The 13,501-nt window shown below is 35.9% G+C and overlaps 2 protein-coding genes across 7 annotated transcripts; one reads left to right on the top strand and one right to left on the bottom strand.

Annotated features, from left to right (window-relative positions):
- Positions 1 to 3,178: 3,178 nt before the first annotated feature.
- On the top strand, positions 3,179 to 4,899 carry FRU (FER-like regulator of iron uptake). Its single transcript, XM_068644305.2, has 4 exons — positions 3,179 to 3,748; positions 4,022 to 4,219; positions 4,319 to 4,492; positions 4,597 to 4,899. Exons 1-4 carry the CDS (start codon positions 3,263 to 3,265, stop codon positions 4,699 to 4,701), a joined length of 963 nt encoding a protein of 320 aa, XP_068500406.2. The 5' UTR covers positions 3,179 to 3,262; the 3' UTR covers positions 4,702 to 4,899.
- Positions 4,900 to 5,551: 652 nt separating this feature from the next.
- Positions 5,552 to 13,113, bottom strand: LOC137835689 (uncharacterized). Of its 6 annotated transcripts, none has more exons than XM_068644302.2 (8): positions 12,424 to 13,108; positions 11,930 to 12,125; positions 9,258 to 11,845; positions 8,805 to 8,858; positions 7,685 to 8,015; positions 6,823 to 6,915; positions 6,540 to 6,730; positions 5,552 to 6,129 (listed from the first exon to the last, which is right to left on the bottom strand). In XM_068644302.2, exons 1-5 carry the CDS (start codon positions 12,877 to 12,879, stop codon positions 7,758 to 7,760), a joined length of 3,552 nt encoding a protein of 1,183 aa, XP_068500403.2. In that variant the 5' UTR covers positions 12,880 to 13,108; the 3' UTR covers positions 5,552 to 6,129; positions 6,540 to 6,730; positions 6,823 to 6,915; positions 7,685 to 7,757. The 6 variants fall into 6 exon arrangements, with proteins under 6 accessions (XP_068500403.2, XP_068500404.2, XP_090158531.1 ...); XM_068644303.2 differs by having other exon boundaries at positions 6,833 to 6,915; XM_090302405.1 differs by having other exon boundaries at positions 6,823 to 6,925; positions 9,258 to 12,125; positions 12,424 to 13,113.
- Between the last annotated feature and the right edge of the window lie 388 nt (positions 13,114 to 13,501).

Genomic DNA, 13,501 nt, shown 5'->3' with positions numbered 1-13,501 from the left:
ACCTACCCCCTCCGCACCCCAAGCTTTCTTCCGCGCCTCTCTCCTTCTCCACCACAGTCAACACTGTTCCAACCCTCCTTCGCACCTCCAACCCTCCATGCGTCAAACTCCTGTGCGCGTCTCTCCTTTGCGCCGCATCTCTCCTTTGCACCGCATCTCTCCTTCGTGCGCTAACCCTTCACTTCCGCATGCCGACAACACCTTCTGCACGCCGCCAACACCTCCACCACACGCTGTCAGGACTGATGCACAATGTCACCGCGGACTTGGCTGCACCCGCAACTCCACTATAGATGGTTAGTATTTTATATTTTTAAATTAATTTAATAATAAATATTTGCATGTAGGTGTTGATTAGTTATTAGTTTAGGGTTTGTGGAAACTTCATATAGTGGATGTTTGATTAAGGAGTCCTAACATTGAAGAGAAGAGTGATAGATTTGGAGTTGCTAAAAAATAGCATGAATAACATTCAAACGGTCATAACTTTTGATAAAGAAGTCAGATGCAAACGCGTTAAAAATGAAAGTTGTTTGAAACGAGACGACGAAGGGGGTGGACCAAAATTCCAAAAATCCACCATTTACTATTATTTTTTACTTTTAAGTATTATTTAGATATTTTTCAAGTATTTTAAGGTTTTAGTTCTTATACTTTCACTTGTTAGAAAATTTCTGAAATTTTGCATGATGTTTCCTAGTATAAATTAGAGATTTATCAAACCATTATGATTATACTACATTCACAAATTTATTACTCATACATTACTTAATGTTATGTGTTATAACATTAAATTTTATTATTTTAATACTTATTCTGGATATAACATGTTGAGTTGGAGGGGAAGTGAAAATGCAAAAAAACTCACTTAAATGCACCTTAAGGTATTTAAAGTATATTTGTTCACTCACTTTAATGTGTCTCATTCATTCATTTAATAAAATTTATTTTAACTTGCAGTGCAATAAGCAATCTGGAAACTATGAATGCGGGTTACTATATAGTGGATGTCGGCTATTGTGCAAGCTGAAATTGATAGAGGTTGAGACCAGGTAATACCTCCTCAATACAAAAACACTTTAAAATTTGGGGTTTATTGTTCATGCACTAATTCAAAAAAAATTCAAATGTCACAATTTTTCAATGACCCACAACCGCTAGATTCGAAAGCATTGGAGTATGTGAAGATAACATGGTCAAAATATTTTGTAACCATGACTTTAGGATAAATGAATTATTAGAATGACATAGAACTTTTTCATATATTTGTAGAACTTTTTGTAAAATGTTATATGTACTAATTTATTGTATATAAACTTTCATATTTAAATTATGATATTACATGCATTATTGTTCTGTAAATTTGATATTTTATGCAGGATTAGAGTATATATATAATAATAAAACTTTTTTTTAAAAAAAAATACATTTATAACGACGGTTTAAAAATACATTTTTTTTTTCATTGTTTATTTGGCAGAATAACGACAGTTTTCTACACGTGTTATTAATGTGATTTTATAACGACACCCAAAGTAACGACGATCCTCGAACCGTCTTTATATGACTTTTTTAATCGTCGTTAAAATACTATGCTGCAGTATTGTATAAACCATTGACCTTAAACACTAATAATAATCCTTCCACTTTAAACCCTACACTTATACACCTTAAATCATAACCCCTTAATCCTAAACCCTACTCGTTAAAACCTAAGCCCTAAGTTTTTAATCGATTATTATTGTCACCTTTTTCTTTTTGAATTCCAACATCACCAATTTTTTCACAAGTAAAGTAATTAGGATATTGAAGTTATGCTACCTTTGCAGGACTTTAGTGTAAAATAAAACAATTGAAGTTGTTAGAGTCATACACGATATACATTGAAATCGTATCACTCATGCACAATTTCACTTAACCCTAATCTATTAACTAAGTAAAGTCGTGTCAGTCATTTACGATTTTGATGTAAATTACTTTGAACCAAAGTTGTTCAACCATAGCATGACTTTAATGTACTTGTACGTCATGTTGCTCTTTCTCTGAGACAATTTCTTTAGAAGAAACTTGTACCAGTGTAACACGACTTACTCATTTTCGTAATTAAAAAAAACTATTTTGTAACATATTAAACGAAATTGCATATGGTGAAAAACATAAGGAACGTGAGCTATGTCTTTTTTACTCATGCACACATTATAGAAGAAATTGTTGATTTTTTTTTATCAAATATTTTTATGAAATAGGGTGAATTAATGTGGTGCAAAGTTTGACGGCTATTGTGATTGTGAAACCACTAACTTCCATCCCCAGCACCTTCCATTTGCTTTATGAAATTTAAAATATGTGAGGTACGTCATTATGTTCCCACTTGATTCTGTTCACATTATAACAGTAGCGCATCTGCATTTATTTATCCTGAACTCATCATAGAAAGTGACCCTTTTCTGATAATGAGCTTGACAATAATACTGGCTTCAACTTCAATCAATATAATAGTCCAGAAATGCTCATATTCAACCTCTTCTAAAGCAGCATAAAATTAGTTATATGCTAGCCAGCATATGATATGAAAAGGACCAGCGTTTTTTAAAATTGCTTCTGGAAAAAGGTTACTTAACATCGTCTAGAACTTTTACTTCAACATCCACAGTTTTCTTAAAGCTGGTTCTGCATTATTCTTGCTACTGCCAATTGCAATAACTTATATTCATCATGCAACAGTTGAAAACTTGAGATCAGGCTGCAACTAGATTGATTTCGATTTATATATGCTTAACATAAAATAAAAATAGAATTAAAATGGCAATTCATTTGTCTCGGAGTTGAATTTATATTATATATAAACAGCCAAAGAAGCTTCCGGGTTGGATTTGATGAAAAGAGTAGCATTTTACAATGTAAACAACTAGAGTTCATATATTCACTACAAGATATATGTTGTATCAAATGAGTAAAATAGTTTCTGAAAGAAAATACATGCAAGTAACAACAAAAAACTATCTTGTGTACATCTTTTGGTCCTTCCACAGATGCTAACCAAATAAATAACGGCCATGATCAGCCTGTAGTAACCAGAAAAGAAATCAAAGGCATCTCCACTTGAGTTAATTAACAATGGTGCAAATAAAATAATAGACCTTGGTGACATGAAAGGAAACTCTTCTTATTCCATTCACACCAAAACTATATATTAATAATCATGTCAACCTTCTATATATTAGGATCAGACCTCTAGCTACCCCAGTTCTAACTGAACGCTATGGATGCAATTCACCAAGACACACTGGCTTACATCAATGATTTTGAGCTGTACGACTTCGTTGACAATCCAAATTTTGATCAGTTCATTAATTTGATCCGAGGGGAGAATGAAGATGCCAACTGTGACTTCGGTTCTGACCTCATCACTGATAGTTTTGTTAACAATCAGCTCTTACCATGCCCTGCATACCCTTTTGATCAGAACAATAACAATGCTGTGAATGTCTATGATCAAAGCTCCACATTTAGCTCCTTTTCATGCTTTGATGGGAATATGAAGGGAGAAGGAGAAAGAGAAGAAGAAGAAGAACATGATGGAGAGAATTCTTCTGAAACAACCACGACAACAACGACCAAGAATGATGATTGCAAACCCAAACTAAAAAATGATAGGTCCAAGACTCTCATTTCTGAGAGGAGAAGGAGAGGCCGAATGAAGGAGAAGCTTTACGCATTGCGTTCTTTGGTTCCCAACATAACAAAGGTACGTGTCCCCTTTTCGATTAATTAAGCTAGTGAAACTGTTATTATATTAGTGTAATGTAAGAAGGTTGCTTGAAACTAAGAACATATGTTTAATTAAGTTTTGTATAGAAGAATTTCTTTATAAACACATGAAGGTAAAATGAATTAAGTTTCTCACTTAAACTATTGTTTTCCTGTAAGTGTTTACGTTGAAATTTATCCAAAGTGAGCCTAAAACTAACATGTTTTTATATTTGAGAGTGAAATGTAATTGATATAGTTATGTACACAGATGGACAAGGCTTCCATAATTGGAGACGCAGTAGCATACGTGCATGATCTTCAAGCTCAAGCTAGGAAGCTGAAGGCTGAAGTTGCAGGACTTGAAGCATCCTTATTAGTGTCTGAAAACTATCAAGGATCAATTAACAATCCCAAAAATGTGCAAGCGGCCCGTAATACTCACCCAATCTGCAAAAAGATCATGCAGGTTGGTTTGATTAAAGAAATTCCTGATAACTCCAAAACTTTTCAGCTAGTCTTTCTATGTACATTAATTGGTGTAACATTTTTGAATGCTTGTTTGTAGGTGGAGATGTTGCAAGTGGAGGAAAGAGGGTATTATGCAAAAATAGTTTGCAATAAAGGAGAAGGAGTGGCTGCATCGTTATTCAGGGCTCTTGAGTCTCTTGCAGGCTTTAATGTTCAGAATTCAAACTTGGTTACAGTTTGTAACAGTTTTCAACTTACATTTACATTGAATGTGAGCAGTTCTCTCTCTCCTTTCCGATTCAATAATTCTATTTATTTGAAATATTGAGTTATTACTTTTACTCACGGATTAAGTCATTGATGTGATGAAAACAGATAAAAGGATCAGAACCAGAAATTAACCTGCAAAATTTGAAGCTATGGGTGACTGGCGCTCTTCTGAACCAAGGCTTTGAATTCGTGGCATCGTTTTCTGGTTGAATCAATGCACTAAGTATGACGTTTTGCATTTAAGAGATTATGATGAACCATGAAACACAATATGGGCGTCAACATCTGGAGCTAGTATGAGCCTCAAACACCATCAGTATAATAATAGTATGATATCACATTTCGTTATGTGTAATTCTCCAATTTTCAGAACAAATAAAAACACTACAAAGACTAGCATAACAAAAACCCTACAAAGACACGTTCATAATAAGTTACCTCTAAAATTATTTCGTGCTTCTAAAAAAATTCATTCGACAGAGACTGGAGTAACTGTAAACCAGCAAAACTGGGAGAAAAGAATAGTGAATATTCACACATTCGAAAATGTCCACCAGACGTTTAATATAATTAATGACTTCTTAACATCATTAATCATTGGCTATAAGTCAATTATATATCTCAATAATTTAATGATACAATTAATCACTAATTTTATACAATCACGTTTATTTAACTAGTGAAACTAACTCTATTTACATATTATTATCAACTTATAAAACAAAGATAACTACCATAAAATATTTCAATGATCTCGTGACTCTCCTAACAATGTATATTGACTCGTCTAGTAATATATTATTACATTAACTTTAAACATTTTGCTAAATAAAATCAACCATGTCCATGCATATGATTAATCACATTTTCGGATGGGTGAGAGGGTGCACAAAACTTGGATTTACATTGATCTTCATTCCATTTTATAAGGAAAGGAGAAGTAATTTTAAACACCCCGGAGTAATCCGGGTATAAAATTCACCCAAGAAATTATGAATTGTTTTCTAATTCTAATCCCTAGAATTGAACAACGACCACTGATTTTATCTATTCTACAAACTTTTCTTTATCCGATTTTGAAAGTTGGGACTAATTCTCTTTAAACTATTTTAATACAAAAGGAAGAGAAAGAAAATGGAATGGTTCACTTTTACAAAATAAATGACTAAGGAAGAGTTATAAAATCAAGAAATAAAATAAAGCGAGAAATGCATATAACCCTACGGACTAAAATGAAAGTTTACAGTTTGTTTGTTCCCCAGCTGAGGTAATGCGTAAGCCAACAGTTTCAAGAACACTCGATTTTAGCCTTTCTCAGAGGCCCCATCCACAGGCTTCAGTTCAACCATTTTTTACCACTTCATAGTCAGCAAGCTTAGGATATCAAGAAATCAAGATACACCAATGCGCACGGTTCTTCCTTGCTGGCCTAACGCTTGCTCCTTTTATACTTTGGTGCTTTTGGCATAATATTGGAATGCACACGGTCAATATCATTGCTCATATATTGTGCTTCACGTCGAAGAACAAGATCACTACATCAAAGATATCAATCAGTGTCCTCGTTATATGATCTTCTACGTATACGCTTTCCATCCATCCTATCTTTTCTTCAACTACAACTTTGACGGGCATCACCTGCCAAAAGGATAAATCATAAGGATGTCCAAGAATTATGTGAGAGATAATGAGATTCTTTTATAGTGTATTCAATCTAAATTCAAGAGTTGCTTATGCAATTAGCTGTGATACGTGCAAATTTAAGCGATCAACCAACTCTACCCCTACCTTGCATGATCTAACAAACTGCACCTTTTGTTTGCTTATTTATATTATTTTATAGTTCTATATAATAAGCTGCACAATATTGATAGAACGTACGTATCAACTAATCAAATTATCAAGCAGACCCCCACAACAAATTTACTGTCAAGAAGGCTAAAGAGAAAAAAAGTATCATAACAAATGAAGTCTTTCGTAAGAGAGGACAATTGAAAAGATAAATATGAAAAAGTACAGAACTGCGTCCAGAAAACATAGTCACATACCATTACTGGGACCATTATGATTCTCTGGTTATTGATGCACTTATCTCAGACTCCTTCTAATCATGGAATACTTTCATTTGTAAAGGGCGATATCATCCAAATAAATTCAGACAGCAATAATTGAATCATGAATTTGCAGATACCCACATGAGATACAAGAACTTGTGAAGAAGCTAGAAAGCGTACCACAGCTGCAAATAACCAAGAGGCCGACAATTGCACCTAATTAAAAGGGTGGTGATTTTAAGTACAGACAATTTACAAAAGAAAACATCTATGTTACCAGTTCATGCCTGAGTAATGAACTCCATTAGATTCCATTACATATCAGTAATTGAATTGCAGACCATATCCATCATCCACAGAGTTGCTTATCCTGCAGACATCTCCAATCCCAGCAAAGTCACAAACTCAATTATTTTATGCAAGACAATATTGAACTGTGATCAGCATTAATAGCCTAATTTATTGTCCGACACATTTAAGATTAGTTCTAGACCTTCAAAATTCGTACATAATCTTCATAAGCAAAAAAAGTATCCTATAATTTAGCTAACAAGGAGTGTAGAAAACTTTACACATCGGTTTTAAGGGTACTGACTAAAGTTTAATCACAGCTTGCAAATATTCTGTCAAGAACATACGAAGCAAAAAAGGAACATTTTTTTGCAAATATCCTATAATTTAGCTAACAAGGAGTGTAGAAAACTTTACACATCGGTTTTAAGGGTACTGACTAAAGTTTAATCACAGCTTGCAAATATTCTGTCAAGAACATACGAAGCAAAAAAAGGAACATTTTTTAGAAGGTTTCTGCTAGTTCTTCAAGGTAGATAGACATGCGTGTATCACTTCACATCAAGACATTCTAGCACAAGTTTTTAACTGGATGGGACCCTGCCACAGTATACTCTTGTCAATTGTTTCCTATGATCTCATATACAGCTTTTACCTTGAAGCAACATTCTCCATTAGAAGGACCACCAAGGGCATCTTTGAAAGGGCACACAATATAATTTGTTTCCTTTAACATAAAGGATCCAGTTTCTATACTGAATAATTATAGCAAGGTGCATATTTTTGCCCATTAAATTTCCAAAACATGATGTTAGCTAAAAGGAAAAAGCAAGGGGCACAAACTGCACCTGAGTTTTGGAGAAGCTATTGACATTCATTCCTTTTCACTCCAAGAAGGCCACTCAAAATTTTAGAAAGCTTTTACTGGGCTTGATATTCCTCATCATTGTTCCATTTGGACAAGATCTGCAGTACTGTGCCCTTGGCAATCCAGGCAGTCATTTCAGGCTGTTGTTCGAACGGGTTAAGAGGATGTTTGTTTCCATCTTCAAGCTGGACACCATATACAAATGGTAACTTAAGTGTTAGGAAGCTCTCTGGTGGCAAGATCACTTCACATCCAAGGCTAAACTGCAATTTTTGCTCACGATCTGGAACTGAGGGAGGCAAGCATGATGTCTACAAGGTCAAAAAAGCAAGACACAATTGAGCAGATCAGCAGATTTATATAACTTAAAAAGTACAAAAAACAATAAGGATGCAAAATTTGGATTTAGGGTTGGTTTTGTTTTAGATATTGATATATTGATTTTGAAAGATTCAAGATTAAAAATATTACATTAGGGGATGATATATAAAAGTGAGTTTAGAAGAACTACTTTTGTTTAGAAGAAAAACCATTCTCGTTTCTTAAATATGTGTTTTCTGGATCTCATACCTAGAATGAATTCTACTCAAGTTCTCTCAAAATCAATTTTACTCACTGCAAAATTGGTTTTAAAAAAAGCCAAAACTTATACAAAAGGATCTTGAATACTGCACAAAGCAACTACCCCTTCCTGAAAAGTTGATTTTTGTCTTAACCAAACAGCTATTAGTCAAGCATCGGCACATCACAGCCCTAAACTCCAATAGTTAAACCATTTCAGGGATGGCAGCTAAAAAATCACAGGTAACATTAAAGGCTTTCAAGTTCTCTGTTGATTGTAGTTGTACAACATTTTTGTAAAAGTAATACCATCAATTACAAAGATGAAACAAATGGTGATAGACAAAATGCTAAACACATCAACAAGCTTGGCCTATAGTACACAACAGAAGGTTGTTCCCTTGCATCATAAAGCATCCATTTCTTGAGAAGCTTAACTCTATGCATAGAGAGTTAGTTGGCTTTTTAAATATGCAAATTATAGTTAATTTACTTTCAAAAAGTTTCAAGAACTGCACAATGGAAGAATAAAGGCATACCTCAAATTGTACGACAGGGCACGTTGCTAGTATCACTGGAAATGCGGGTGTCACCTAAAGTAATATCTATAGATTAGTTTGCTAATCTGATAATAATTTAAAAATAAAGAATTAAACTCAACAGTCAACATCAATATTAGGTGGCATACAAATATAAACCAGCTAAATTTATATGCATGAGTTGATTACCCAAGAAAATTATATCCAATTTCTAACATAATGCAAATATGTGAAGAGTGAAGTTCATAGACAAAGTGTAGAAGACAAAAAACCAAAAGGAAATTTGTGCAACCCCTGTAGGCTTATAAGAAAAGAAATCAGAAGAATAAAATGACAAACACACTCCAAAATTAGAACATGTTTAAACATAAATATGCATTTTATTATTAACAGAAAAATCAATCATACTAATTGAAACATAAATTAATGCTTATACAAGCAGTAAACTCCTACCAGAAAAATTCTTTTAAGCTGTGAGATCCCACTTGCAAACTTAACCTTTGGTGTATCCTTATTATTCTTTGAAAGCTTGCAGTGTGGACAGATCATGTAGATAGGCAAGTTTTGATTCAACATGGAGAATGCAAGATCATCACCATCCATGCTAATAGCTTGAAGATCTCCTCCAAAATCCTTCATAAGATTCAGGGGTTTTGCGAATGCATTTGTTGAAGTCACATTATATTGCTTTAGCGGAATGTTAGTATGTATTAGCCCATTTGAATTCAAATCACCATTAGAAATCATTTCATTAGATTTGTTCACATCTCTTTCCTTATTTGTGGCTGCAGAAAGAATTTCTTTTGAGCTTCGATGAACTTTGTTCCAGGAAGCATTCTTGCTTACTTTAGTATGACATGCCTGATTTCTGTCAGAAGGCTCCATAGAAGATACATGAGATTCTTCAGATGATGAGTATGAAGATCCAAGTTCGGTAAGATGTTCGGCATTCAACAGAAAACGGTGGCCACGGGGGCATTCATGCTCAAATCCAACATATACTATAACATGCTTCAAAGAATGTGATTTGTTCCTTTCACCATCATTCAAGTATACAGGTACTACATTGCTACCAATTCGCAAAAAGGGATCACCGTCCCTGCAGATATTTTTGCGATTACCATCAAGATTTCCCTGAGTAGATGAAACATTTTGAGATTTTTGAGATAGTTGATGATCAATGGCTGCATTAACCTGTTCAACAGTCCGACTACTAGACCTGCTTTGTTTCATCCCCTTTTCTGAACCTGATGTTGGCAATTTCCTTTGTTGAAGAGGAGGGAATCCTGAATCACTAGACGTTGATCCAGCAACAACCTCAGAAAAAGGTTTTCTCATTTTGAAAATAGGGAAACCTCTACCAAAACTTATCTTTTTATCATCAGCCTTCATGACATCTAAAGATGTTCCTACGTCTTCCACTCCGTTCTGCACATGAGGGTGACCTTGTATAGCCAAAGTTTTCTTTGCATCTGCAATAGATTCAACCTTGGGTGCCCTAATTACAGAACCTTGCATCACTATACTCTCTGTAGAACCATTTGGTATTTTCTTTTTCTCTAGGTATATTGTACATTTCAAAAGAAATTTTTCAGTGGCAGAAAATCCACTTTGAAGTAAGCCTCTAGAAGATTCATAGTACCTAGCACCCCCAATACGAAGCAAACTCCAAGCAGAAGATTTAAAAGGTCCTGCAACTGTTTCTGGTAATTTGACTGCAGGAAGTAGCTTATCACAGTCAGAGAAGCAACTGTCATCAGCTGATTCAAAATCAAAAGGATCAGGACGTAACTGCCGGGAACGCCCACAAGCACAAGCATGAAGGAAAAAGTAGCCACTTGAATGTGGCTTGGGAGAGGCTCCTAAATCTGAATTACTGGTTTCAACATCATATCTTTGGTGCATGCATGGTTTTCCTGTCAAACTAACAGCATCACATAGTTGCCTTCCTGATTTCCACATGGAAGTGCATTCATCTTCCAATTTTTTTGCAAATAGTTCCACTGAAGGTCCTTTCACCATGGAGCGAAATGCATTCAAAGCCTTATCTAAATGGACCACATGCTGTGAAGTAGGATAACAAGCAGGCAAGTCTTTCAAATAAACTTCCTTTGCAGTTGGAATGGCTCTTTGGCACCACACAGTCGAGAATTTAGTGTTCAACCCTCTACCACTTTGTAACCAAGATACTGCAACATCTAAAGGATTTGTACTCTTCAAAGATCCTTCCACTGAGGATGAAACAGCATTCCTAGGATGAGGTTTTCTTTTGATAATATCAAATTCATCCAGGGAACCACCTTTTGCACAGAGAACTCCACTCAAGATATGACGACTAGAAGATAACCAAACTTCAAGATTTGGAAGGTCTGGAGTAGTAAATGTTTTCCCAGATGCAGCTGAGGCAGCGGCTGCAGCTGCTGCAACAGCAACCATGCCAACACCAGCAGCTGAGCCACTGTTGGTATTAATTAGTCCCCCTCTCCCTCTCAAAATATCAGATTGCCTGTAAATGAACTCCTTAACTGATATTAAATCTTCTTTGCTTGCACTTTGACCATGGCTTTCGAGCAGAAGGGAATCTGAAGTTGCTTTCCCATTTAACACATCATCAACAAGGCCACTGGCAAACTCAAGAGACTCGCCTCTTTGATTTGAAAACCGATCTAACAAGACAACTGTCCTAGATGCATCAAGTGAAAACAAAGGTGCAGAAGTTGAAGAACCCCCAGTTCTCACGCCAGGATGAGTTATTTCAGGACCTGATAACGTCCGACATTTCTTAACCAGAAAGCGAATTTGTGCTTCAAGAGATGACTGTAGTTTCTTCCTAAATCCACCTTCAGATCGACTTGCGGGGCGTGCCAGCACAACTACCGAACCAGAACCTTTAGCAGACAAGTTTCCCTTAGCTGTTCCACTCAAACTAGAAGAGTGACTAAGTGAAGTACTATCTGAAGATTCATCCCCATTTGCACTGGAACTAGATAAACTGGAGAAATCATCGATGAATACAAACAGTGTGACAGGTATGCACTGTCCTGGAAACAAAGAAGCATAAGAACCTAAACCTGACATGAGAGATATGGCCGACACATTGCGACTCAAGTTACCACCACCTCTACCTGGAGAAGAATTGTTTGCTGCCGAAGCAGGTCTAGAAGACGATGAAGGATGCAATCTAGCTGGCAATGGCGGCATAGTTTGGGATCTAACAAAGGGAGCCATTGCATGCTTAGCTGATTGCAGCACACGAAAATTCCTTAAAATCCTAGAACCAAAGTGTGACCCCTCCTGAATATATATAATAACATGACAAACCTGCATTTCTATGACGTCAATTACACCATCAACCACGCACAATTTAAAATCAAAATAATACAGACTACGCACTCTGTAATTTCACAAAAGCTAACTAATAAATTCAACTTATTAATTCACTGAACGCTAGTATACTTGTCTCTTTCACAATATAAATCCAACTCTAATCCCACAAACTTTCATTACATGAATACAAAACTTCTCTAACTGTAATTTAGCCTATATGATTAGGTTATGGACATTGTAATAGTATACATAATAATGTAAGGTATTTAGAACAGTGAAGAAAATGACTTACAGAGAACATGAAAAGCATTCCCTGGAGGTCGCCGAACTCGTGCTCCTCCAAGGCGGAATCAAATCCCGGTGGCGCAACGTCCGTAGCCGTGTGAATAGCGGGACAGCGAGTGGAAGAGAACTGAAGGAACAAAATCCCCCTCTCGTGGTCGTGAAAGTAGCTGATTCTCCTCCGCTCGAACCACTCCCTCGCCTCCTCATCCTCGACGAGGAGCGGGGCGTCGAGATTGCCGGAGGCAAAGACGTTGGAGTCGATGACGCGGTCGAGGAGCTGCGCTGAATCGTCATGCCGTCGCGCGATGAAGCCGACAACAACCACGCCATCGGAGGCACGAGGGAGCGGCGGCTGCGCCGGCGCCGGCGATGTATGATCGGAGGAGGACGGCGAGGGAGAAGACGGAGGGCGAATGAGGACTCGAACGGGTGACGGCGACGGAGAAGGGTTTCGTTGCTCCATCTTTGAAATGTCAATGCCTTCCTTTCTTTGCTCTTCAAGATTTCGATTTCCAGCTTCATCCCATTCTTCTTCCCTCTTTTTTTTTCCTTTTTATTTTTTTTGTTTAAATTGTGTTTTGGTTTTTGGGAGTTGTGTTTGGCAGGTTGCACTTGCGTATATATAGATAGAAGATAGATACTTGAAACGTGGACTCTGGAGTTCTGCAGTTGGAGTTTGGTCTAATGGCTTCAACTCAACTCAAAACTCAACAAAGTATTTACATCATATCTCATGCACATCGATCAACAAAGATTTTTTAAACAGTGCCGTTATTATTTTTCTACTTTTTAATCTCTAACAATCTTACTTCAATTGTAGAATTACATCATTTTTCTATAAAATTTCATTTTTATTTATTCATTATTAATCAATACTATTTTATTTTTTGAATTTAACAAATAACAATGCCACAATTTTATATATATATATATATATATATATATATATATATCAGAAATAGGGATAGAGTAGGTCCATAATGGTCTATCCTACGTAAGTATTGTGCATCGATAATATATAGATGATATTAAAATATTTGTCCGTAATTGTCTGTCCTGCGTAAGTATTGTGCATCGATAATGTA

Source organism: Phaseolus vulgaris, chromosome 5 (genome assembly GCF_051622355.1).
Source record: "Phaseolus vulgaris cultivar YP4 chromosome 5, ASM5162235v1, whole genome shotgun sequence".
Taxonomy (NCBI): Eukaryota; Viridiplantae; Streptophyta; class Magnoliopsida; order Fabales; family Fabaceae; genus Phaseolus; species Phaseolus vulgaris.
Note: the sequence above shows the minus strand (reverse complement) of the source record. Positions and strands in the feature narration are given on the sequence as shown.

What these genes read in the sequence shown, in the direction of transcription:
- LOC137835689 (XM_090302405.1), bottom strand. Translation starts at nt 12,879, where the DNA reads ATGGAGCAACGAAACCCTTCTCCGTCGCCGTCACCCGTTCGAGTCCTC. An exon ending in GAATGCTTTTCATGTTCTCT is followed by an intron (nt 12,126 to 12,423) that starts GTAAGTCATTTT and finishes ATAGAAATGCAG; the next exon opens with GTTTGTCATGTTATTATATA. An exon ending in GCCCTGTCGTACAATTTGAG is followed by an intron (nt 8,016 to 8,804) that starts GTATGCCTTTAT and finishes TTGACCTTGTAG; the next exon opens with ACATCATGCTTGCCTCCCTC.
- FRU (XM_068644305.2), top strand. Translation starts at nt 3,263, where the DNA reads ATGGATGCAATTCACCAAGACACACTGGCTTACATCAATGATTTTGAG. An exon ending in TGGTTCCCAACATAACAAAG is followed by an intron (nt 3,749 to 4,021) that starts GTACGTGTCCCC and finishes TTATGTACACAG; the next exon opens with ATGGACAAGGCTTCCATAAT. An exon ending in TCTGCAAAAAGATCATGCAG is followed by an intron (nt 4,220 to 4,318) that starts GTTGGTTTGATT and finishes GCTTGTTTGTAG; the next exon opens with GTGGAGATGTTGCAAGTGGA.